The 27,680-nt window shown below is 38.0% G+C and overlaps 1 protein-coding gene across 1 annotated transcript in view; it reads right to left on the reverse strand.

Moving 5' to 3' along the window:
• PTGFR (prostaglandin F receptor) overlaps positions 1 to 14,051 on the reverse strand; it is a 40,407-nt gene extending 26,356 nt beyond the window's left edge. Inside the window, exon 1 of the mRNA XM_032416375.1 lies at positions 13,178 to 14,051. Within this exon, the coding sequence (XP_032272266.1) occupies positions 13,178 to 13,975 (798 nt within the window). The 5' untranslated portion in view covers positions 13,976 to 14,051. The remainder of the gene's footprint in view (positions 1 to 13,177) is intronic.
• Positions 14,052 to 27,680: the final 13,629 nt, after the last annotated feature.

Genomic DNA, 27,680 nt, shown 5'->3' on the forward strand with positions numbered 1-27,680 from the left:
ACCAGAACACATACCCTCCCCAGTGTGTGGCTTACATCTTAATGTCAATTCATACACAAGGGGGGTATTAGAGGCAAGGGCGCCAATATAGGTAAAAGAGGTTATCCATTCATCTTCATGGCCAAATATAAATGGTGTGCTAAATCGACCATGTGGAAATCCACATCAATCTAAAACTATCTAAATAAGCAGAATGACTTTGTATTACTACCATTTAGCTTATACAGATAAACCTAAAGCATGCAATTAGGAGAAGGTCAATAGCACACAACGGAAACTGTTCCTAGACAGATTGCTGGATTTGCCACCATCCAGGAGAGCATTTAGCAAACTGGCTTCGGCACCCATATCCATAGATCAACCTGCTATAAGCTTCAAGGGATGAACTAAAAAAATAAAGATCTCTTCTAACTGCCATGCATTTAGAACTGCTTGGTATGGTTTTTTTTTTTTTTCTTTTCTTTTTTTTTTTTCAGCAATTCTTTATATTCCTTCAAAATAAGAAACAGTCTGCCTTAGTTGTCTTTGGACTTTCAGTAGAGAAAAGAATCACCACACATCCTATAATCATTTCAAAACCCCCTCACGCTATCAAAAGTTTATTAAGACTCTGGAATTTTAAAAAAATTCTTTGGTATGTCAGATAGTTTTTCGATTCAGAAATAATGTACAAGAGAAATACTGAAATTGTCAGTCGTAAAAATATGTAGTTATAGAAGCACATGAAGATTAAACTATATCAGAAACTGATTCTCCATGCACTGCAAGGAACACAAGCAAAATGATAAAGATATCTGTTGCTACTTTTGTGTTGCAATTTGGAAATAAGCTTTCAGGAAATGAGGAGTAAGAAGACATTCACGCAGTTCTTTCTATATGCAGTTCTATTCCAGCTTTTCTCCAGAAAGCACATTTGTAATATCAACAGACCCAAAGAACGTGCTAGGCTGGAGGAATAGCGTCAGAAGTTTCTTCCTAGTGCACAGGTCTTGGGAAATTCTAAACGAAAACCTCAAGCAGAACTGGATGAAGGATAAGCCAATTACAAGTGCTGATATTCAGGGTTGTCAGGAGCAAATTCCTAGGACTAATCAGAACCAGTTTGCTTTCTAAACTGCAAATTTAACCATGTTCTTCCATTCATTGACTTCCTTTTGATTTAACTTTATACTTCCTAAATCAGCAAAACTAAAGCTGCTATCAGAATACAGGTAGCCAAATAAAAGAAGAAAATGTACTCTCCACATTATTTTTTTTTCAATGTCAGAATTCTGGAGTCCAACCAAGAGATATGGGGGCATGACAGAGAGGGGGAAAAATTTTTACTCGTTTTGTTTGAATGTTATGACGATGCTGTATTCTATTCATAAGAATGGCACTAAAAGTTCCTTAGACTGTATCAATAATAGTAAATGCACAATGAAATCCAGAATATTCAAAAAGTCTATTGCTATTATTGCAATAATAATTGCTTAAGAAAAATAAGAAAATAGGATTCTATAAATAATATTGATTTAGTACCTATATATTGAACTTTATCACTTAAAAAAAAGAACATAGATTCTTTTCAAATGCCCAAGAAGCATTTACAAAATCTTATAGTAAGAAGTTAACTAATTTGAAAACAATAAGATTTACAAGTTGGTATAAGAAATTTTTAAACTATTAAACCAGACAACCCTCTGAAAAGCCTAATTTAAAAAGAAAAAATACAAATATTATACAAAATATTGGTAAAATAAACACATATAAATGTATACATAATTTTATATGTATGATAAATATAAATTAATAGATAAGAATATCTTCAATTATAACAAAATTCTTAGTACAAAAATGCACTAGTAAATTCACACTCTCAATAAAATTGGTTAAATTACACTAAAATACCAATGTTGGCTCAAGACAAAATAGAAAACTCAAACCAAAAATCAGAAAAAAACCCTGAGGCACATACACTGTTCATAGGAGCACTATCCACAATAGCCAAAACATGGAAAGAGCCCAAATGCCCATCAACTTATGAATGGATAAAGAAGATGTGGTGTGCATATATATAATGGAATATATAATGGAATATTATTCAGCCATCAAAAAGAATGAAATCTTGCCATTTGCAATGACATGAATGGAACTAAAGTATATATTATGTTAAGCAAAGTAAGTCAGAGAAAGACAAACACCGTATGATTTCACTCATTTGTGGAATTTAAGAAACAAAACAGATGAACATAGGGGAAGGAAAAATAAAAAAATAATTAAAAAAATAAAATAAGGGAAGGAAAAATAAAGACAGGGAGGGAGGCAAACCATAAGAGACTCTTAAATATAGGGAACAAACTGGGGGTTGCTGGAGGGGAGGTGGGTGGGGGGATGGGGTAATTGGGTGATGGGTATTAAGGAGGGCACTTGATGGAATGAACACTGGGTGTTATATGCAACTGATGAATCATAAAATTTTACCCCTGAAGCTAATACTACACTATATGTGAACTAACTTGAATTTAAATAAAAGCTTGAAAGAAAGAAAAAAAGAAAAACTCTGAAACTCTATCAAAAAACATTGAAATGATGCCAAGTCATCACAAAACACCTAACATCCAAGTTAGTTAAATTATTCCAGTACATAGAGATAGAATTTCCCCATTGTTTTTTAAACTAGTATAATTCTAGTATTAAAAGCAGAATACAGTAAAAGAAGGAAATTATAGACCCATATAACTTTTTTAAACACAAAAATATGCACAAAAGACTTTTCCCCAAAATACACAAATGCTCAACATCATTAGTCAGAAAGGAAATGCAAACCAAAACTATAATGAACTACCACTGGATATCCACTGAAACAGCCATAATAAAAAAAAATGTTCCAAAAGAAAATAACAAGTGTTGGCAAAAATGTAGAGATATTGGAACCCTCATACATTGCTGATTGGAAGGTATAATGGTGCAGCTGTTGTGGAAATCAGTTTGGTGTTACCGCAAAAAGCTAAACATAATATTACCATATGACCTAGCAAACACCCTAGTAATATACCCACAAGAATTGAAAACAAGTGTTCAAACAAAACCTTGTATACAAATGTTCACAGCAGCACTATTCACAATAGCCAAAGGTGGAAACAACCCAAATGTCCATCAGCTAATGAATGGATAAACAAAATGTGGTGTATCCATACAAATGAACATTATCGGCCACAAAAAAAAAGAGTGATGTACGGATACATGCCACTACATGCATGAACCTTGAAAACATTATGTTAAGTAAAAGAAGCCAAACACAAAAAGTCACATATTTTAAGATTCCATTTATATGAATATCCAACATAGGCAAATCCATAAAGACAGAGAGACTAGTGGTTGCCAGGGGCCTCAGGGAGTGGGAAACAGAGAATGGGGAATGATTGCTTAATGGGTGTGGGGCTTCCTTTTAGGATGATGAAAATGTTCTAGACAAGATAGTGGTGACGGTTACACAACATTTCGAATGTAAAAAGCGTCATGGAATTGTACCCTTTAAAATGGTTAAAATCGTGAATTTTATGTTGTGTGAATTTTGTCACAATAAAAATAAATTATTACTCAGAAAATGATTTCAATTACGGGAGATCATGGTCATGAAAGGGAACACTCTACATTGTAACAGCTAAACTGAATGCACATCTAAATAAAATGTGAAGAAGATGGTAGTTGTACTTAAAGACAGATCAGTAGGGTGAAATAAAATGTCCAGAAAGAGCCAAACACATTTAACAATTTCATAATTATAATAAGGGTAGAATTTTAAAGAGTTACAGAAAGATCATTCAATAAACTATTTTGGGCTAGCTAGTTAACCATTCAAAAGAAAATTTATATTATTAATTTGCAAACTAAACAAAATAAAGTATAAATGTATTAAAAACATAAATACAAAAAAATGAAAAAGCAAAAGTGCTAGGAAAAAAAGAAATGAATACCAACATCATTTCAGCCTGAGAAAAGTATTTCTGAACATGAAAGCAGTAACCACAAAAAAACTTATTGATTCATTCTCTACTTTTATAAATTAAAATACTAAATTAAAAGGCTAACAATGCACATGGAAAAACAATTGCTTTTACAAAAACTGATTTTATCATTATTTTTATATATTAGCATTATCTGTTCTTTGTTATCCAAAGAGTTCTTGAAAATCATTTACAGAAACCTACATATTCACAAAAAAGAAGATAATGACCAATTACATAAGAAAAAGAAAGTTTATTCTATTAATCAAAGAAATTAAACCAGTATCTTTTCCCTATCAGATGAGTAAAAGTATGCACTCAGAATGCTAATAGTGGTAATCTCTAGAGAGTGGGATTTGGAAGATTTTTTTCTTAATTTGAATGTGTAGTTTACTGTATCTTTTTTACAATAAAATTTTCTACTTAGAGAAAACATTGCATTTTTTAAAGTAGCTTGAGAGGATATGATACACAAAATTTAATGTTCCTTAATAAGGAAAAGATACCTGTGGAAATAAAGAGAGGCCTTTCCTTTCCAGTGGAGTTCCTAAGACACTGGAGTGCCTCTCTAGTCACTTGTAACTCCTACACCTGGCTTTCTGGCTTTCTGCCTCCTTCCTTGCCTTGTCCCTGCTCGTCCCCCCCACCCCACCCCCACTCCTGCATCTGTCTCCCAGTCCTTCCTGGGCATTCCTGTGGGTTTTGTTTCCCTTGTTTACTGGTCCTCTGCCGTGAACATAAATGCAAGCAGCAAAATAAAGGAATGTGTAATCATAATAACAATATCAACTACTGTGGTCGCTGCTGCTACAGCAGTGTTCTTATTGAATGCTTATTAATGCACCTTTGGGCCCAGACGTTCCTCCACTCTTTACTAAAGCAATTAATACAGCAGTTGACCCTTTGCCCTGCTCCCACACAAGGCCAGAAAAATACAAACAGTTATATTTATCCCACATTAAAAGTGGAAAGAGAGGGGCGCCTGGGTGGCTCAGTCAGTTAAGCATCCACTCTTGATTTCGGCTCAGGTTATGATCTCAGGGTTGTGAGGTCGAGCCCACTTAAGATTCTCTCTCTGCCTCTCCCTCTGCCCCTCCTCTCCCTCTCTCCCTCTCTAAAAAAATTAAACATTTAAAAAAATTAAAATTTAAAAAGTAAAAGTGGAAAGAGAAGGAAAAGCATGAATTAGAGGTTGGAGAGGGGTGCAAAGACCATGAATAAAATGAAGAAGCTCAAAGAGATAATTCCTAGAGGGTGCCTCAGGAATATTTTCTCAGGTCAAGTCTCTGTCTCTGCTTCACTGTCCACCTAGAGAGACAACCAACATTCCGGAACCAAGCAGAAGTCTGCCGAATGAGCAAATCAATGAGTAAATTAACAAGTACATTAAAGCATAAATGATTTTTTTATTTTCTTCATTTCTATTACTAATGTTCACAGCAATCTGTTTTTCTCTATTTTCAGTCCTTTCCAACACTTTCTTAACGTAAATTCTTAGAAAAACTTGGTGGTTTTTGTAATGCTTCATTTCACCCACATTTATTTCTCTTCTATATCCTGAGTCACTTTTCTTACCAAAAGACAGTATAAAATACTGATTTGAATTATTAAATTGTTATTATCTGATTTATTTTTTCTGTTACTCATGTGTCATTACTTGAAAATTCTCCTAGCTTTTAATATTAATTTATCACGACCTGCTGTGTTCTGATATGGTAAAAGTCTGTCCCAAACACTGTTTATTTGTACATTTTTTATATCTCAAGGAATTATATACGTTATTAACTCTTCACTCCTTGGTTTTTATAATTTACATTATTTCACCTAGGATCACATTTATTTCCAGTAATTTTTCCTCCTAAATGATGTACTATAGAAAATTTTCACTTTTATGTTATCAAAAATCATCTCATCCATATATATTCACAAAAGAATACCTGTTATTCTCTTATAACAGAAAATATAATCAAATATCTTCATATTTCAATTTCCTACACATGCCCTCTCTTCTCATCGTCTACAAGTATTGTTGCTTACAGCATAGATATTGTGACAATTCAATCACCGAGATTGTTACTGTGGTATCTAAAACACTGCGTTGCACAATGGTAGGATGCTCAATAAATATTTGTCAAACCTATAAACAAATAATTACTTGTGGGCCACCAAATCAGAAGGCACAGCCACCGACTAGAGCATCCATTATTCATTTAATAACTAAAAAGTGCCTTCAATTGTCTCATTGACAAAGGCATTGTCTGGCAGCAGTAATATTTAACAGTAACAGCGACAATAACGATAATAGTATAATAACTGCAGCATACGATACTGTGTCAGGCACTATTTTAACTTACATATATGAATTTATTTAGTCCTCACAACAACCCAATGAAGCATTACAATACCTATCTTACATATGAGGAAACAGGCACAGAGTGGTTATGGTCACATAGTCAGAAAGTAGAAGAAAGAAGACTCTTCTTAGCTCTCAGGGTGTCTTTTACTTCCACTAAGTTACAAGCTCTTTGAGGAAAGAGCTTTATCTCTTACTGCCTGGAACTACTCACAACCCAAGCATAGTGCCTTATACGTAACAGTCTCAATAATTTGGGGCTAATTTTAACTTGATCCCAGTAATTTATAAATTAATACCTTATAAATGATTATCATTATAAAATATTAGAGTATTTGAATTCGAATAATATGCAAAAGATTAGCAGGCAACATTTTTATTTCTGGTGAGACAGTGAAATAAGGAAGGGTTACCCGAAACTTAGGTGGAAAGGTCTAAGAAAAGTTTTCAGAAGCTGTGAGCCCCCTCCGCTCCTTTCCACTGCAACCAAACCTTCTTAATAGAGAACATGGAAAACACCTGAACGAAACACAGATGATTAATTTTCTAATTGAGATGTGGGGGGCGGTAAAAGCAATAGACTTTTCAAGGATTTTTGGATTTTCGATTTACTACAGGCCACCCACTGTCTTATGAGATGTAGGGAGGTCAAATCATTTTTTCTGATAGTACTTTTAAGTAAGTCATAGTATTATAATCCGTTCACAGACATACAAAATCAGCTTAGAGTAACTCCCTGTCACAGCCGAGAGGTGGTAGGGATGGGACCCTATCCTCCCTGCCTGTACTTGAATAATCACAGCACCTTAAAGAGAAGGCTTGATTTGGAACTGTGCACAAAAAGCTAAAATGAATCCTTTTCTGTCATCCAGTTGTCTCTGTCTCCCGCACCATCACACCACAACCACTCCATTTTGGCGTTCCACCATCAGCAGGAGTGAGAAAAACCACCTCCCTGTCTGCACAAAGCCACAATTGTATCCACTCTTCTATGGCATTACCATCCTTACACCCAGGACAGAGGGTGGACAGAATGACAGTTACACAAGCTTTGAAAAGTAATACTTGTAAATGTCAAAAGATAGTTTTCTCCTATTGGGTGAAGTCTTCTCTAAATATAGAAAAATGGCACTGATGTACCAAGTAAAATTTGGTGTGGCTAGAAATGCCTTCCCAAGCAAATATAAATGGAAGGTATTTTATACACCTCCTCTAAGGATAAGACTAAACAAAGTTGGGGCACCTGGGTGGCTCAGTCGGTTAAGTGTCTGCCTTCGGCTCCGGTCATGATCCCGGGGTCCTGGGATCAAGCCCCACATTGGGCTCCCTGCTCAGTGGGAAGCCTGCTTCTCCCTCTGCCTGCCACTCCCCCTGCTTGTGCTCTCTCTCTCTCTCTGTCAAATAAATAAATAAATAAATAAATAAATAAATAAATAAGAAAGACTAAACAAAGTTAAAACTGGCAACCTAGAGAGATTCTGGGCACATTAACATCTTGAATTGTTCTTTAAATGTTTTGGAGCTTAATAAAAACCCCAAGACACATTAAGCCAGAAGATTTTTATATCCAAGAGGGTGTAAATCTAATCCACATGTTTCTGATTCATTTACTCTTGAATCATTCAATCAATGTTTTTAAGTGCCCTCCCAATGTCTATGGTATCTTTGGGCATTTTTATAACTCTTTCTCCTTAAAAACAGGAAATCATGTTTTGCCAAGAGTAAATTAACTTAAAATACCAAAAGTATTCCACACCACTGTACACATCTAAAGCAACGGACTTTTATGAAAATTCTCAACTTAGCAATATCTACTTTAATTGATTGACCTTTGCTGGACCAATCTTACACCATACACTTTCATGGAGTGAGATAATAAGCTTGAAGGAATTCAACTCCAAAGGTCTATACATAGCCCAATATGTTAATCAAATCACACTGTAAACCCATCTGTAATATACCTCATGTTTTGATAATGTATGAACAACTGGACTTCTGAGAGACTGTGCTAAGCCAGACTCTGCAGGAAAGAGACTTTGAGACAGAGATCTGCCTGCAGGGAGTGTTCTGGGGGAGTGTGAGGTCGTCAGGGAAGCAGGATTTGGCAAAGGGAGAAGCAGAGCTCAGTGCAGTTGCAAGAAAACCTCAGCAAGCTATGAAGCATGGATGACCCTTCAGAAATGTCCTAAATGAGGCAAGGGGGCCAGGGCTTTATATCTCCGCATCCATCCGTCACTGTGCACAGAGTCACCAAAGAAGGGGGGCACCACGGTCAAGGCAGCTTCCTTTGGCTGAGGGTAATTTCCCCGTGAGAGCAAGGCTCACCCATCATTTGCTATAAGCCCTCTAAGATCTGTTCATTATGATGCCAATACCTATAGTAATTTCAGTCAAACTTCAATCAGCTACCCAACTTTTTAATTTATTGCTGACAAACGTCTTAGTGACTAAATGTTTAACTACACTGGCTAGAAACACTAGCATTAAGAGTAAATAATCTTTTAAAAAATCAAGTTCAAACTTTATATATGCAAGAGAACATATTTCTTGGGTAAACTCATCTATATAAGAAATCTATTTACTTTTCATATGTTTTACTCTTCTTTTCCCAAATCAAAATTATCCTCTATCACTGAAGAGAAAGTAAACAAATGTACATCCTTCTAGTAAAAGATTGCTGAAGTTTAATAGTGTCTAGAGTTGCTGACTTAGGGAACAGATTAAAAATTACCATTTGGTTTCAGTATTTGCCTAATTAACTCTTACCTACAAAACTGAGAATCCACATTCTGGTCAATCATTTGCAATCTTTGGACATTCATATTACTTAAGTTACAGTCAACCAGTCAACAAGTATTTATTGCTCTGCCAAACTGATGAAATAAGCATAGCAATAATAATAAGTTCCTTTTAGGGTCATGTATTCTAGAACAAAACATTAAAAAGAATCATTACTTGTATAAAGACAAAAATAATATTAAGAAAATGTTACTTGAAGGGCTGGTAAATGTTTTTTTTTTCCCCCTCACCCTAGAAACATCAAAAGAATGTCTTCAAGATTTATTTATTAAGGAACCATGATTCACCTAGGATACACAAAAGACAATGACTCTTAAAGATTTTTGTATTAATTTGTTGTTAAATGAAATGGTAAACTAATAAGTGCCCCTTATAGTTTCTTGCATTTTTCAGTTGGGATTATAATTAAATGAATTTATATGAGTTCACCATGTTTAAAACAGTAAAATCCAGATATTGTCAAAGTTTAAATTTTAAAATTTTAATGAGCTATAGCTTAAACTAATACTATCTTTGTGCTACATTTCTAAATCTTAATTCCTGAAAACATTTTCTCTTTCGGAAAAATAACACATTAAATTTTAAAAATTAAAAAAAACCACCACAGGAGATTTTTAGGGCAATGAAATCATTCTGTAGGATACTACAATGGTGGACACACGTCAATCTTCATTTATCAAAGCTCACACAATGTACAACACTATGGCAAAACATTACAGACTTTAGTCAGTAAGAATGGGTCATGAATTGTGACAAATGTACCACACCAAAGCAATACTTAATAATAAGGATAACAAAGGGGTCAGTGGGAACATGAGAGGGTATAATGTGAACTCTGTGCTTGCCACTCCTTTCCCTGTAAACTTAAAACTACTCAAGAAAAAATAAAGTCTATTAAATAGAAGGAGGAAGAGAAAACTCAAACAACATGATCATCTTACCTTTGTATTTGTTGAACACCATCATCGAAATTAATAAAGTATTCTCTTTGTCATCAGCTACAAATTTAAATAGTTTTAGAAATTATGCCATTATTGACAAGGTCTGATACAATGAATCTTATCAAGCACAACCACTATTACCTGTATTACTCATCGGCTCCATTTAGTGTGTGCACCTGTACCTTTGTTCCAGTTTGAGGCTTAAAATGACAGTGATAACAGGTCAAAAAGTGGGTGCAGATGTTCATCCAGATTATAAATCCAACAATTCATACTCATCAATCATAGAAAGAAGGCACATGATGTAAAGTAGGGCACTGGGGGAAGGCTGTCAGCATTATAGGACAACTATGGGAATCCAGAAGTTTGATTTCAAAGGCATTTTTAAAACGTCTTAGTTTTTATAAAAGGGTAGAGAGTGATGGCTCAGTCATTAACACCTATGCAATTTTTCCTAAGCATTGAAGGAAAAAAAGAGAAATTTTTCAAAGGAGATGCTAGTGCTGGGTGTTACTTGGCATTCCCAAACCTGAGATTTTTGACTCGGGTCCCATTTAGAGCTGTCTGATGGCCTTAACCTAATGCCAAAGGCACAAGTGTCCAGACCACAGAAGTTATAAATCTTTTACTCAGAATTTGCTATGAAAACCCAAGTCTCCACAAGAGAAACCTGGAATGCAAAGAATGCTTCAAATAAAATATCAATCCATCAAGACGTATCTGTGGTATATCCACTATGCATCTAACACAGAAATAATTCTCACACTAAAAAGCATTTTAGAAGTATTGATCCACTGGTGTCATAGGTGTGTTGATAATTCGTAAATAGAACATAGACCTGGGAAAATGTTTCACAAAAATAAAATTATGTTCCCAGTAGAAATATGTTCAAAATATGAACTAAATTGTAATAGCTACTTCAACAGTGAAGGAAACCAAAAATTCAGGAAGAGAAATTAGAGAAAAACATAAATTCAAAATACCCATGATGAGCATGAAATCTTGCGACCTCCCACAGTCTCATAGCAGTCAACCTATCAATCACTCCTATTTCTCAGTCAAAAGCCAGAACTAAGGGGACTGAGAACAAACAAAAACCAAAGCACAAGTGATTACCTCGGTTGTCCAGACCACCTGTCTCTCCCTGAGCTCCCTCTTCCATTGTTTGCAGGTTCTCTCTGGGGCGATGACCTTCATTTAAAATGTTTTTTAAATATTTTAAGGTACCTCTTTTCTCACCTTCTTCACATTCTCTTTCCAATCCCCAATTCATTTCAGTGCTACTCACACTCACTTTTTCTTTTGAAAAGCTACTCTATTTCAAAGTTTAGGGGAAAAAAAGAAGTATCCTTCCAAGGGAATTCCCCTTGTCGAGTGGCATAAATTAAATTTCAAGAATGAACGCTGAAGTGATTCCAAGTACTGATAGAACTGTTCTCTGCTATTCAGATTCAAATAACTAGACTATGAGCACAGATCAAATCCCTGCTTGGTTTCACCTCAGGCCTCCTGAAACGACAACAGGCAAGCCTCAAAACGTTGACTTGCCACCCACAGACCCAACCCGGTCTCCCTGGACTTGGGTTCCCAGGACCAACTCAAGAACATCATGAAAAAAATTTAAAATGATTTCACAATTCAAGCAGCTAAATTCAAATTGTGAGGACATAATATGAATAAAGAAATCTTCAAAGAGCAGAAATCCTTTTGTAAAATAAAATCAGCTGGCATGGGATCTGTCTGCAACAGCAGCTCTCACAAACTTCCTCGTGCTTCAGGATCATCAAGACTGTTTATTAAAACTCCACTGGCAACAACGTTTGGACAGTGGCCCTGCTAAGGGCCGAGGAAAACTGCATCAGTAACAAGCACCTTCATACCACCAGGCAAGGGATGATCACAACCTTTGCGGTCCATCTACCTTCGTCTCCCCATCTGTGGATCCCCTGTATTACTGTCTCTAGCCTATTGCTTCACCGGTACTGAAAAAGGAATGAAAATCATCTTTACTGCCATCACTAGCTGCATACAGGAGATTCTTTTTCTCTTTCAATGGCATGCTGTCACTCTTTTCATCATAAAGTAAAATGATGAAGGGAGTTAAGGCCATACTTAAAAATCAGAAGTATTTTTTTCTTCTATCTACAAGATACTATAAATGACTTATGTTTGTTGTTAATTCCTTAACCTTAGATTTCCAAATAAAAATATCGAGCTGTCAAACATAGAGACTGGCTACACTAAAAAAAAAAAAAAATTTTTTTAAAGGAATAGAATGATAAGGGAAGGGTCCCTAGTCTTCCTGCCAATCATACCTCTCCCTGAACCATGGGCATTTGTTCTTGGGTTGGTGAACTAGTGATTTCTTCACCTAACCTATCCATAGAGTTCACCTCAACTGTCCAACTATCTCATCACCTCCCTTTGGAAGCCAAGACCTAGTCTTGTGTGTTTAGAAAAACCCAGGAGCTAATATGACTTTTAGATAAAAGTCTGTCTCACTTTCTACCAAGACTTAGTTGAGTCCATTGCAGTACTGTTCTCTGCTATTCAGATTCAAATAACTAGACTATGAGCACAGATCAAATCCCTGCTTGGTTTCACCTCAGGCCTCCTGAAACGACAATAGGCAAGCCTCAAAATGTTGACTTGCCACCCACAGACCCAACCCAGCCTCCCTGGGCTTGGGTTCCTAGAACCAACTCAAGAACATCATGAAAAAAAATTTAAATGACCAATATAGTTGGTCATTTTTTTCACATTTTAGAAACTAATCCTATTAAGTATATTAAAACTATGTTGCTCTGTTAAAATTATTTTATCCTCTTCTGCAAGCAGTTTACAGTATAGTTAGAATTGTTTAGCAAGACATTTCTTTCAACTCAGGACTTGTGGGAAAATAACCATGTGTACCATAATCAGCTTAATCCTGAGCCAGAGCTGGGTGCTGAAATAAGTTTTGAGTAGGAGTAAACTCCAGCATTTAAAAGATTGATGCCCATCAAGACCAACAACTCTGGAAAAAGACAACAAACCTTGTATTAAACAGGGAAAAATGGAAGAAAGCAGAAATTGTCAAAATGTTAGGCTCTTACCAGAAATGGACTCCAGCAAATGCAGGAGACACACATTATAGCCAGGAGCTGGATGACCATTTCAAAATGATGAGACCTGCCTTGTCTGTGCTGCTGACTTTTAAATTTAACTCTTAAAAGTGTAATTCCTGTGATGGCATTGCACAAGAACGAAACGCCAAGGGCTAAGAGCCCCAGAAAAGAAAAGAGAAGAAGATAAAACCTATCTTCCCAGTCTTTGATGTGCTCTGTTTTGTAGAAACACCAGGTCCTCGATGCTTGAATTTTATAGTTTCGATGCCCAAGGATGGGTAGCAAAGCTATGAACACAGCAAACAAGCACACTCCACTCAACATCATTTTCACATGTTTGGATGTAATTTTCGTAGAATGAAATATTGGCTTGGTGACTCCAATACATCGCTCAATGGCCATCACACTGCCTAGAAAAAGTGGGCACAGACCAGAGAATACCATGCAGATACCAAAAATACTGCAAAGGATGTTCGACTGGTCAAAGCGGATCCAGTCTTTATCAGAAGCGTATACAAAGACCGCTATAGCTCCATTGATGAGGTGGCCAAAGAAGTCTGTGATGACCAGGGCACTGGCCAAAAGCAGAAACGATGCCTTGGACTTCTGTCTAAATCTCTGATAGGCCTTCATGAGAATAGCAATGGCAAGGCTGTTTGATAAGATCCCCACTGTCATGAAGATGATTGAAAAAAATACCGAAAACCGGTTTTCCGTCTGGCAAGTTGTATTTGAAAGGAGCCCAGCTGCAGGAGACACTGGCTGTTTGGAATTGTTCATAGACATTGTTGTGGAGATAAAAAAAAAAAGCTGGCCACTCAAGTCATCTCCCTCTCAGCACAGTGCAGGCTTGCAGTCCGGACATCTGCAGCATAAAGACAGAGGAATGGTGAGCACTGGATAACTGCTCATCTGACATTTAAGACTGACCGGCCCAGCACCCTGCGGTGGGACTCGGATGTATCTGGCCTATCATAAGCAAGGCTGCATCATACCACAGCAGCACATATCTGCCCCCCCTTCCACATTGCATCTTCAAGGTAAACAAGCTGCCAAGATTGAGACTCCCTTCGGTGCACTCTGTGGCCCCTCTGCAAATGGGTACCTCCTAAATCTCCTCCTGACCTTCACAGGCACCTTAAAACTTGTAAAGTTTACAAAGTCACCAACAAGATTAGATTTAAACCCAACAAAGTTTTTAAAAGCATGCTCGTCTATTTAAATAACGAGGTGATATTTAAAGTTTCTGCTTTTTTCTTGGATGGGCTTTGTCCCCAAACTGCAGATTATTCTTTAAGTGTTTGTCAGGCAGACAAAACAGTCTTCTTCAAACTTTGGCAGGGGGCAGAGTGGACCTGCAAACTCACTGATGTTAAATGGGGCTTCTCTCAATACGTTCTAAAACTGTTAGCTTTAGATCAAATTACAGCAAACCACACACATGTGGGACCCGCGGAAGGTCGAGTGGTGAGTCTCTAAGAAGCTTTTCTGGTCCAGCTAGCACCTGTGCAGAAATCCTGGCTCGCGACAGGAAAGGAGGCAGTTCGTCGTCGTGCTCCCCGTGAGAACGTCTGCCTACATGCTGTTGATCAAGTTACAGCTTCAGGGTAGCAACGTCTCATACGAAGTATTCATTTGTATTCATTTATCGTTCTTTCCGTAGTGTGTTGAGGCCTGAGTCATAGACCCTCCATACCCATGACCACAACCATACGCCTCGAGCTAATTCGATTGAGGTTTCCGCCGAGCAGCTTTCCGGGAGGCTGGGAATTACCGAGCCAGCCTTCCTGGGCCGGACGAGAGTGGAGCCGCCCGGGCTGCCCGAGGACTGCCGCCTGCTCCGGGTCTTATAGCTCAACTTTCGCCGTGACTACCCCACCGCCCCTAAGCCTCTGCTTGAAACATCCTTCCCAAACCTAACTTGCTGACACTTTCTGCTATTGCTCAAACGCCACAGGGCCGGTTTCCCTCCCTCCCTGGGGGGCGCCAAAGGCCTGCGCTGGCCCGGGTGCGGGACTCCAAGGGTCGCCGGCCAGGAACCACCGGACGGGAAAGAGATCTCTCCGTTGCTCCGATTCCCTCCCCTGAGACCCTTTGCACCCGCAGTTCAGAATCAGTTCGGGGCAGCCGGAATACCCCTCTCTCTGAAGGTCTCCCCAGCTCGGGGCATCCGGTCCAAACTTGTTGCCAAGCTCAGACTAAGGTGCCCTCCAGTGCGGCCGGGTGAGGGTTCCACCTCGGTGGGGTGGAGCATCCGGAGGCCGACCCGTGGGAATGCAGCCGCTGGAGGGGTGGTTACCTTGGCATCCCGGGCCGCCGGTAGGGCTCTCGGCGGAGAAGGGCGCCCCGCTCCGAGTGCCATGGCGCGCCGGGCTCCGCTCCGCCGCCAAGGAGGGTTCCTCCGCGCAGCGCCGCGCTCCCGCTCCGGCGCCGGCTCCGGCTCCGGCTCCGGCTCCGGCTCCGGTTCCGCTCGGCCCCGCCGCGCGTCCCTCCGCGCGCTCCCCCAGCGCGGAACCTGCGGGCGCACAGGGCTCCTCCGGTCACTCAGCACCCAGCGGCGCTCGCAGCCTGGGCGGGATTGAGAGCGCGGGTGACCTCCGCCGCCCCCACCCCTCCTCTCCTCTCTCCTCTCCGCCCCCTGTGCCGGGAGCCGGACCGGGGGAGACCAGGGCTCCGCGCTCAGACGCTACGGCACATGCACCAGCATCAGAGCCCCAGCCCCACCACTTAGGGAAAAGTTTTGTTTCAAACTCCTGTTCAATCTAAAGGCGCCATCTCTAAAGCTGCACAATAGGAATCGGGAGAGTCGAGGAAAGCCTACAGGCAGCTGTCGTGGCAGCGTGTTGGACTGTCACATTGTAGTTTGCTGACTGAATCCGTCCCAAATCCAGCTCGAGAAAGATCAAGAAATCAGGCAGAAAGAAAGAGACGGTGTATTTGAGGAAAGGGCTTGGTGGCCGATATCCCCAGGGAGTTAAAAACAAGTATTTAAGCCACGTGTTGTAAAGGAAAACAGTCACTGCCTTGGGGTTCACTATCAGAGGACTGGACTATGTTTCTAACTTTCTAAGGAATGTGAGAAGGGAAAGGGATGAGAAGTATTCTTGAAGGACACCTGCAGATAAGGTATTAGTAACATTTTAATGATTTTTTTTAAAAGCCCAATGTTGACGGTATTTCTAATGGTATGTTTACCCAGAGAGTTGTGAATCTAAATTTTGTGGAGATCATTTTATTATCAAGTGAAGAAATACCCACTACTTCACTAGGAATTATGATTTGGGTCATTTTAATACTGGAACTGCTTTTTGCCAATATTGTTCTGATCCATACCTACTGTGTCTCATTTTTCCAGCTAAATACTTATAGGAATCTATTAGTGGCCTCTGTTCTTTTTATTTTAGTAAAGTGTTCCACCACTTATGTGAAAAATTAGTGCCACATGGAAATAAACCCTCTTTACTCTGTTCTAAAGTCAGAAGGGGCCTCTAAATTCCTGGAAATCGAAAAGGATCATAAAATGCTAAAGTGAGATAAAATAAATTAGCCATTAACTATAGAAAAGAACGATTGCACAGTTTTCCCCTGTGGTAGATATTGAGGGTTTTGTTAATAATATGATCATAACTTGTAAAATAAACTGTTACTCAGATATGGTCAGGGAACTGAACAATTTGACTAATCAAAGGTTAGTAAAGGAATATTATATCTAGATGGCCAGTATCCAAAGAACAACTCTGTGATAAACTACACAGAAAACGTGAATGCCATAAAGCACTAGTCTTTCCCTCAATGATTAAGAACACTTAATCACATTACACTGCGATTATGTCTCTCCCACTGAAATGAATTCCTGCAGAGGTCTTATTCATCTCTCCACCCTCACCTAGGACTGTGCCTGGACACTTACCAAATGCTGTTTGAATTCATCAATGGTACAATCAGCATTTTCAGTATTATAGTTTGAGATCTTGAAAACTCTTCATCTCTCACTGGAGCACCTCACTAACATCAGCTGCTCTGTCTACTGGGGAAAAAAAAGTAAAAAAAGAAATCTCATTAATATAATGTCAAATCATAACATGCATTATGTAATATATTTAAAACAATAGAAATTTGTTTTTCAAAATACTACATAAATCCTTTCTTTTTTCTTTTTTTTAGAGAGAGAGTGAGAGCACAAGCAGGGGAGGGGGCAGAGGGAGAGGAACAAGCAGAATCCCTGCTGAGCAGGGATCCCAATGCAGGGCTCGATCCCAGAACCCGAGATCATTACCTGAACTGAAGGCAGAGGCTTAACCAACTGAGCCACCCAGGTGCCCCATAAATTCCATTTTTTAAAAAAAAATTATCTACTTTGCATGTATTCTTGGAGTTTCTTTTTTAGAATCCACTCCTTAATCCAGACGCATTTCACTTGAAGATCAATAAAAGATTCTAAAGCACTGACATCACTTCTCCTCAAGATAGAAAGAATATGTTACTAGTAGCAGAGCAAGTACTAATTGGTATGGAAGATTAGACACCTATTGGTAAAAGAAAAAATATATACACGTGTGTGGGTGGGGGGTCTGGCCTTATGGGACCCAAATCTGATCCTCTATTCAAAGTTCCCAAAGGCAGCCTTTGGCTGCTTATATAAGGAAGAAGAGCTGGTGATTCTACAGATAAGAGAAATAAACAGATCAAAAAAAAAAAAAAAATTAGTGGGGCCTGGGGGATGGCTCATAAACTCTTCTGAAATGTGGTAGTTGCTATTGGTACTTCTCCTGAGAAGTGGACACTCTCACAAAACTATTCATTGATAAAGTCATTCAACGAATTTTTTGAGCACCTACTTCGTGTCAGGCACTGTTTCTCGGTGGCAGCGATACAGCTGTGTGAACAAAGCTCACAAAGCCCCTCCTCTGGTGTGACTTCTACGTTAAGGGAAGGCACTTACTTTGGGGGCACATGTGCTGGAGACCTTGCAGTGATTTTAGATGTTCAGGATTCCCTTTGTGTTCAATGGAGGCAAAGCTGACGTCAGCCAGTCTGCACAGAGCTAACATACCATGACAGGTGTGTGCTTGGCAATCACCTTCACTCAGAATTAGATGCAGGACACTTTGCTCAGAAGACGTGCACACTGTAATTAAAGTCAGAGAAACAGGGACTCAGTGACACTGAGGTTGCAATAAACATTCCATAAAAGTTAAAGGGAATGTTGGAAGTTGAATTTTATGGTTTTAATAAAACTGTCTAGAAAAGCTTTTCTGGAATTTGCCATTGAGATTAATAGTAGAAACATGCCCTGATTTGGTAGTGATGAAAATAATAACATCTTTTGTCTTTTTATTTTTATTATATAACTATTTGATACATGAAAAGTAGCATATGTCACACATTTGAAAATTGTGAATTATAAAAAAATAAACACCTGTGCACCTACTACCTAATATAAGGACTGCATTAGTTTCCTAGGGCCGCTGTAACAAAGTACCACAAGGTGAGTGGCTTAAACAACAGAAATGTATCATCTTACAGTCTGGAGGCTAGAAGTCCAAAATCAAGGTGTTGGCAGTTTTGGTTCCTTCTAAGGGCTGTAAGGGAGAATCTACTCCATGTCCCGTGCCTTCCTTCTGGGGATTTGCTGGTATTCTTTAGTGCTTCTTGGCTTGTGGATGCATCACTCCAATTTCTGCCTTCATTATATTCCATCATCCCTGTGTCTCTGATCTCACATGAGGTCTTTTAAGGACCCCAGTCATATTGAGTTAGGGGTCCACCCTACTCCAGTATGACATGGTCTTAATTAATTACATCTGCAACAACCCTATTTCCAAATAAAATCACAGTCTGAGATACTGGGGGTTAGGACATCAATATATCTTTTTTCTGGGGAGGAGCAATTCAATCCATAACAAGAACTATATTAGAACATTAATAATATTGCTACATCTATCTGTATATTTCTGCCTCCATTCCAATCCTCTGTATCCCTCCGTCAGAAATAAGAGAGATAACCACTATCCTGAATTGTGTGTTTGTCATCATTCTCTTGAATTTCATTGTTTTATCACATAAATATGCAGATGAACAAACATATTATTTAATTTTCCTTATCTTATGATTTAACATTCCTTAACTTTTTCATACAAGATTTATAAGATTTGTGCATATCATTGTATGCAGTAGTCATTCATTCTTTAACAAACTTCTATAATACCTCAATGTTTGGCTATCCAAATTTTTAAATTATTCTGTCAATAACCTCGGGGTTATTTCCAATGTTTTATTCTCAGGAAATATTCTGCTATGAGTATGGTCTCATGCCCTTCACCTTATATAGGAGTTTCTCTAGAATATGTACCTTGAATAAAATTACTGGGTCATAGGGTGTGAGAATGTTCAACTCGACTTTACAAGATAATGCTGAAATCTTGTATCAATTCACACTCCTTAAATAGTGCATAAGAATTCCTCATCAGCCACATTCATGATAATGGCTTGGAATCGTCTAGCTTTTTAATTATTACCAGCAGATGATAGTAAAATGATATTACATTGTGGACCTAAATTACGTTTCCCTTTTCATTTATATTTATTCTTCTATGAAATACCTGTTTGTCTCTTTTATTGGGTTATTTGTCTTCTTCTCATTAATACTTTTGTGTTCTAGATACTAACCTCTATCAGTTAATGTTTTGAAAACATCTTTTTTTCCTCCAAATCACATCTTGCCTTTTCATTTTCTTATGCTATCATTTTTTATGAGCAGATCAGTTTTTGCATATTTTTTATTTTCTATTTCATACTTTTAATTGAAGTATAGGTGACATATAATATTACAGTAGTTTCAGGCATACAATATAGAATTACCATACAATTCAGGAATTTCACCTCTGTGTATTTACCTAAAGAAAATAAAAACACTAATTCAAAGATATATGCACTCCTACATTTATTGCAGCATTATTTACAATAGCTAAGATATGGAAGCAACCTAAATGTCCATCACTAGATGAATGGATAAAAAAGATGTGGTATATATACACAATGGACTATTACTCCACCATAAATAAAGAATAAAATCTGCCATTCACAACAACATGGATGGACCTAGAGGGTATTATGCTAAGTGAAATAAGTCAGACAAAGAAAGACAAAAACATATGATTTTATTTATACATGGACTCTAAGAAATAAAACAAAAAACAGCAACAACAAAAAAGAGAAACAGACTGAAATACAGATAACAATCGAGTGGTTGCCAGAGGGGAGGGGCAAAATAGGTGAAGGGGATTAGGAGCTACAAACTTACAGTTATAAAATAGATAAGTCATGGGGATGAGAAGTACAGCATAGGGAATATCATGAATAATACTGTAATAATGTTATATAATGACAGATGGTAACTATACTTATCCTGGTGAGCATTTTGTAAACTATATAACTGTCAAATCTGTTTTTAATTTTAATGTTACCAAATTTAAATATTTTAAGTTTTATCTTTTGTGTTGTATTTTAGCATTTTTGTGTCAATTTTTTAAAAATTTTAATCCCAGTATAGTTAACATACGGTGTCATATTATTGTCAGGTGATTTAATAATTCTATACATGATTCAGTGCTCAAGATGAGTTTACTCTTAATCCTCATCACCTCTTTCATCCATCCCCCCACTCACCTCCCCACTGATAACCTTCTGTTTGTTTACAGTTAAGAGTCTGATTTTTGGTTTGTCTCTTTTTTTGCCTTTGTTTTTTTCTTAAATTCCACATACGAGTGAAATCATATAGTATTTTTCTTTCTCTGACTGATTTCTCTTAACATTATGCTCTCTAGCTCCATCTATGTTGTTACAAATGGCAAGATTTCATTCTTTTTTATGGCTGAATAATATACCACCTCTTCTTTATCCATTCATCTATTGATGGACACTTGGGCTGCTTCCATTGTAAATAATGCTGCAGCAAACATAGGGGTACATATATCCTTTCAAATTAGTGTTTTCGTATTCTTTGGGAAAATACCCAGTACCGTGATTACTGGATCACAGAGTATTTCTATTTTTTTTTTTTTATTTTTTGAGAAATCTCCATCCTGTTTCCACAGGCTGCACCAGTTTGCATTCCGACCAAAAGCGCAAGAGGGTTCCTTTTTCTCCATGTCCTCACCAACACTAATTCATTTATTAGTTCTAGTAGTTTTTTGGTCGAGTCTTTAGGGTTTTCTCTGTGTAGTCTCATGTCATCAGCAAACAGTGAAACTTTTACTTCTTCCTTACAAATTTGGATGCTTTTTATTCCTTTTTCATGTCTGATTGCTACAGCTAGGATTTCCAGTACTATGCTGAATAACAGTAGTGAGAGTGGACACATTTGTCTTGTTCCTGACCTTAAGGGAAAAGCTCTCAGTTTTTCCCCATTGAGTATGATGCTAGCTGTGGTTTTTCATGTAAAGGCCTTTATTATGTCAAGGTATGTTCCCTCTAAACCTACTTTGTTGAGGGTTTTTATCATGAATGGATATTGTACTTTGTCAAATGCTTTGTCTACATATATTGAAATGATCTTATGGTTTTTATCCTTTCTCTTATTGATATGATGTATCCCATTGATTGATTTGTGAATACTGAACCACCCATGCATCCTAGGAATAAATTCCACTTGATGGTGGTGAATGATTTTTTTAATGTATTGTTGGATTCAATTTGCTAGTATTTTGTTGGGGATTTTTGTATCTATGTTCATCAGAGATATTAGCCTGTAGTTTTCTCTTTTTTGTGGTGTCTTTATCTGGTTTTGTTATCAGGGTAATACAGGCCTCATAGAATGAATATGGAAGTTTTTATTCCTTTTTTATTTTTTGGAAGAGTTTGAGAAGAATAGGTATTAACTCTTCTTTAAATGTTTGGTTGAATTCACCTGTGAAGCCATCTGGCCCCGGACTTTTGTTTGTTGGGAGTTTTTTTGATTACTGATTCAATTTCATTGCCGGTAATTGGTCTGTTCAAATTTTCTATTTCTTCCTAATTCAGTTTTGGGAGGTTATATGTTTCTAGGAATTTACCCATTTCTTCTAGGTCATCCAATTTGTTGGCATGTAATTTTTCCTAACATTCTCTTATAATCCTTTGTATTTCTGTGGTATCAATTGTTATTTCTCCTCTTCATTTATGATTTTGTTTGAGTCTTCTCTTTTTTTTTTCCTTGATGAGTCTGGCTAAAGATTTATCAATTTTGTTGGTCTTTTCAAAGAATCAGCTCCTGGTCTCATCAATCTGTTCTATTGTTTTTTAGTTACTATTTCATTTATTTCTGCTCTAATCTTTATTATTTCCTTCCTTTTTTTGGTTTTGGGGGGTTTTTTATATTATTTTTCTAGCTCCTTTAGGTGTAAGGTTAAGTTGTTTATTTGAGGTTTTTCTTGCTTCTTGAGGTAGGCCTGTAATGCTATAAACTTCTTGGAACCACTTTTACTGCATCCAAAGATTTTGGACCATTCTGTTTTGATTTTCATTTGTATTTTTTTATTTCCTCTTGATTTCTTGGTTGACCTACTCATTGTTTTGTAGCATGTTATTTAACCTCCATTTATTTGTGCTCTTTCCAGATTTTTCCTTGTGGTTGATTTCTAGTTTTATAGTATTATAGTCAGAAAAGATGCATGGTATGATTTCAATCTTTTAAATTTGTTGAGATTTGTTTGTGGCCTAATATGTGATCTATTCTGGAAAATGTTCCATGTGCACTTCAAAAGAATGTGTATTCTGCTGTTTTAGGATGGAATGTTCTGAATATATCTATTAAATCCATGTGGTCCAATGTGTCATTCAAAGCCTCTGTTTCCTTGTTGATTTTCTGTTTGAATGATCTACTCATTGATGTAACTGGGGTGTTAAAGTTCCCTACTATTATTGTACTATTCTCAATTACTTCTTTTATATTTATTATTAACTGTTTAAGTATGGGTGCATAAATATTTGCAATTGTTATATCTTCTTGTTAGATTGTCTCCTGTATGATTTTATGGTGTCCATCTTTGTTTTAAAGTCTATTTTTCCCAGCACAAGTATTGCTATCCCAGCTTTCTTTCCACATCCATTTGCATGATAAATGTTTCTCCATCCCATCACTTTCAATCTACATGTGTCTTTAGGTCTGAAGGGAGTCTCTTGTAGGCAGTATATAGATGGGCCTTGTTTTCTTATCCATTTCATCACCCTAAGGCTTTTGATTAGAGTATTTAGTCCATTTACTTTCAAAGTAATTATTGATAGGTATGTACTTATTGGCATTTTCTTACTTGTTTTTGTAGTTCTTCTCTGTTCCTTTCTTCTCTTTATCTCTTCTCTTATGATAAGCTGGCTTTCTTTAGTGATGTACTTGGATTCATTTATCTGTTTTTTGCATATCTATTACTGGTTTTTGATTTGTGGTTACCATTAGGTTTGTATGTAACATCTTATGCATATAGCAGTCTATATGAAGTAGATGATCACATAAGTCTGAACCCATTCTTTACTCCTCTCCTCCCACCCCCTTCCCCATGTTTTAAGCATATGATGTCATACTTTACATCCTTTTGTGAGACCCTTGACTGATTTTTATAGATATCTTTATTTTTACTACTTTTGTACTTCCTACTTTTCTTACTCTTACTATCATCTTTCTTTTCCACTCAAAGAATTTCCTTTAACATTTGATGTAGGCCTGGCTTAGTGGTCATGAATTCCTTTAACTTTTGTTTGTCTGGGAAACTCTTTATCTGTCCTTTTATCCTGAATGATAGTCTTGCTGGACAGAGTATTCTTGACTGCAGATTTTTTTTCCTTTCAGCACTGAATATATCATGGTACTCCCTCTGGCCTGCAAAGTTTCTGCTGCAAAGTTTGCTGATAGCCTGATGGGGTTTCCTTTGTATGTAACTGTTTTCTTTTCTCCTGCTGCTTTTAAAATTCTCTCTGTCATGATTTTGTGCCATTTTTATTACTATGTATCTTGGTGTGGACCTCCTTGGGTTGATCTTGTTGAGGGCTCTCTGTGCCTCCTGGATCTGAATATTTGTTTCCTTCCCTAGATCGGGGAAGTTTTCAGCTATTATTTCTTCAAATAAATTTTCTGCCCTCTTTTCTCTCTCTTCTCCTTCTGGGGATTCCTATAATGTGAATGTTATTACACTTGATGATGTCTATTCTCATTTCGCATAATTTTTTTTTTCTCTAACCTGCTCAGTGTGATTGCTATCCATTACTCTGTCCTCCAGGTCACTGATTTGTTCTTCTGCTTCCTCTACTCTGCTATTTACTCCATATATATTCCATCTGTATGTTTAATTTCATTTATTGTGTTCTTTATCTCTGATTGGTCCTTTTTCATCTCTTTGTTAAGGGTCTCACTGATGTCCTCCACTCTCTTCTCAAGTCCAGTGAGTATCTTTATGATCATTACTTTAAATTTTCTATCAGGCATATTATATATCTCTATTTTGCTTAGGTCTCTTGTTGTGATTTTATCCTGTTCTTTCATTTGGGACGTATTCCTTTGTGTCCTCATTTTGTATAACTCTCTGTGTTTCTGTGTGTTAGGAAAGTCAGCTATGACTCCTGCTCTTGAAAGTAATGACCTTATGAAAAAGATGTCCTGTAGTGCCCTGCAGTACAAAGTCCCCTGTTGACCAGAACATGGCACTTTAGAGGTATCTTCTGTGTGTGTTGCATGTGCCCTGCTGTTGTGGCTGAGCTAATTTTTCCTTCAAGTCCATTCATCTCAGTGGCTCTCTTTGCCTCTTGTGGGCAGTGTTTTGTCCTTGTGGTGTTAATGGACCAGTCTGGGCTGCCTTGGGCTTAAGTTGAGTCAGACCAGGCATTTGCTAGAGACGTAGTCGCACCAAACAGCAGAGTGCTTTCCCTGTGTTGTCCCCTAAGAAGTATTCATTGGTGGGTGGGACCTGCCATCAGACCAGCTGTCTTCCCCCAGTCCACTGCTGGGGCCTCAGTCTGACTGGTGTGTGTGGTTATCCTTTCTTCTCCCTGGGGCAGTAGTCACTTTGGAGTGGCACTGACCTCTGTCAGGGCTGCTTGCACACTACCGGGCTTGTGGCCCTGGTTTGGATGGGCTCCAGCCAAGAGCATATTAAAGGGGGTGGATCCAAAAGATGCATGGGGACAGGGCACACAGTTTTAGAAAGGTTTGCATGCTGGTTCTCTGTAAGAGGGGACCTGCCACTGCCACTGCCAAGACTGAGGTCAGCCAGGTTGGAAGAGGCAGATCCATAAAGTGAACATGTCAGAAGATGTGTTAGAAAGGTTTGCACTGGTCTTCTGAGAGAAGGGATCCACAGCACTGGGACCAAGGCAGGCCTGGCTGGAGGGGACAGACCCGTTGAAGCACAGCAGGCGGTGGGGGGCATGGTGTCAGCAAGTTGGGTAGGGAATGTCAGTGCCACACTGGTTCCCTTATGTGGCTGTAGGTTTAGGCTGGGCAAGGGGAGGGAAATGTTACCTGCCAGCTCCTTTGATCCTGAAGGAGTCTTCCAATGATCTCTGTCCTTCTAGGACATGCTCTGAGATTAGTAAATAACTCTGCTTCCCATATGCCCTAGGCATTTTTCAAACTGCTGCTTCTATGTTTTATCTCCAGGGACTATTGTACTGTCTCTTTAAGGGCAGGGCCTCAGTTCTCTCTTGCCTTCCCCCCTCTTCCAAAGCCAAGTCCACTGATTTTTAAAATTCCAGGTTTTAAGTCCTGCTGGTTGTAAGAGTTCATGAAATTCAGCCCCTCTGGTTTTTAATACCAAATGTTACAGGGATTCATCTTCCCTATGCAAGCTTCCCAGTGTGATAGTCTCTTTCTCTCCCCTCTCTGTGCCCACAAGTCCCTTCCCACCTCACCTTCCCCTTCCTACCATCTCTGATGTGGCCTTTTCTCCACATTTAGTTGTAAGGTTTGTTCTGCCAGTCTTCATGTTGTTTTCTGGGTTATTTACAGTGATATGGGTGTTATCTAGTTGTATCCATGGGACAAGGTGAGCTTAGGGTTCTCCAATTCTGCCATCTTCCCAGCAATTCACCCCTGTATCACATTTTAAAAGTTTTTCCAGATTATAAAGATATTCTACTATATATTTTCTAAACATTTTAACATTCTTGCCTTCCATATTTAAGTCTTCGATCTTTCAGATAATGATTTTTGAGTATTATGTGACGTAGGAATCCAGGGGGTTTCTCCATATAGATACCTGATTTTCATGATGTTATTACTAAATAATCCCTCTATTATGGATTGAATTGTGAAGTCCTAATCCCCAGTACTTCAGAATGTGACCTTCTTTGGAGATAAGGTCAGAGGTAGTAAAGTTAAAATGAGGACATTGGGGTGGGCCCTAATCCAATATGACTGGTGTCCTAATAAAAAAAGGAAATTTGGAGATAGACACACATACAGGGAGAACACAAGGTGAACATGAAGGTGGTCAACTACAAGCCAAGGAAAGAGAACAGAATCTTTCCTCACAACCCTCAGAAAGAACCAACCTTGCTAACACCTTGATTTTAGACTTCTAGCCTCCAGAACTGTAAGACAATAAATTTTTGTATTTAATCCACCCAGTTTGTGGTATTTTGTTGTGGCAACCCTAGCAAACTTGTATGCCCCCCTTCATCACTATTCTGGAATTTATATCTCTCATATATCAAGTTTCCATATATTCATGGGAAAACTATTATTTGTTGACTGCCTACCATATAGTAAAAACTAGTGTAGATACTTTAATTATGTTATAATACTTAATCTTCTAAGCAAATGTAGGAAGTCCAAGTAGCCATCATTTCTCATCTGCATTATGGCAGCAACCTCCTCCTAATTGTCTCCAATCTTGTTTGACTCTAATCCATTACCCTGTGCAGTCAGATTCATCTGTTGAGTAGGGGTTCCAAGACCAGACTGGCCAAGTTCATGTTCAAGGCCCTCTGTTTATAACTAGCTCCATAACCTTAGGAAATTACCTAATTCTTTTATGCCTTGATTTTCTCATCTTAACAATGTAAAAAATAACAATACCTACCTCACGGACTTGTTATAAGAATTAAATTAAGTTAAATTAGGTAAGTGCTTTGAAGAGTAGCTGGTGCTCCATATGTGGTAGGTATTACTATACATTTATAAACTGCAAATATGGTTATGTTGGGCCCCAACTTACAACCTTGAAATGGCTTTCCATTTATCATCATTTCCCCTCAAGCAGGTTCTCTGGGGCCTCAGTTCGTAAGAGGTTAATTTCTTAAAAACATTAATTAGGTTTGGGAAAGCTATTAAACAAATGTGAAATGGAATTGTTTATTGAAGAACATTAACAGATACTAATGTGCATTGTGAATCTTCTGGAAGGGACAATGCTCAGCAGTTCCTCTGGACTCTGGTCCCAGTGGGAAGTACTGTTTGGGAAGTCCTATTGTCACTCTTAAGATACTCTGAATGCTTTAACATGGTTTTCAAGGCCCTTCCTAA

Source organism: Phoca vitulina, unplaced genomic scaffold (assembly GCF_004348235.1).
Source record: "Phoca vitulina isolate PV1807 unplaced genomic scaffold, GSC_HSeal_1.0 scaffold2, whole genome shotgun sequence".
Lineage (NCBI taxonomy): Eukaryota > Metazoa > Chordata > Mammalia > Carnivora > Phocidae > Phoca > Phoca vitulina.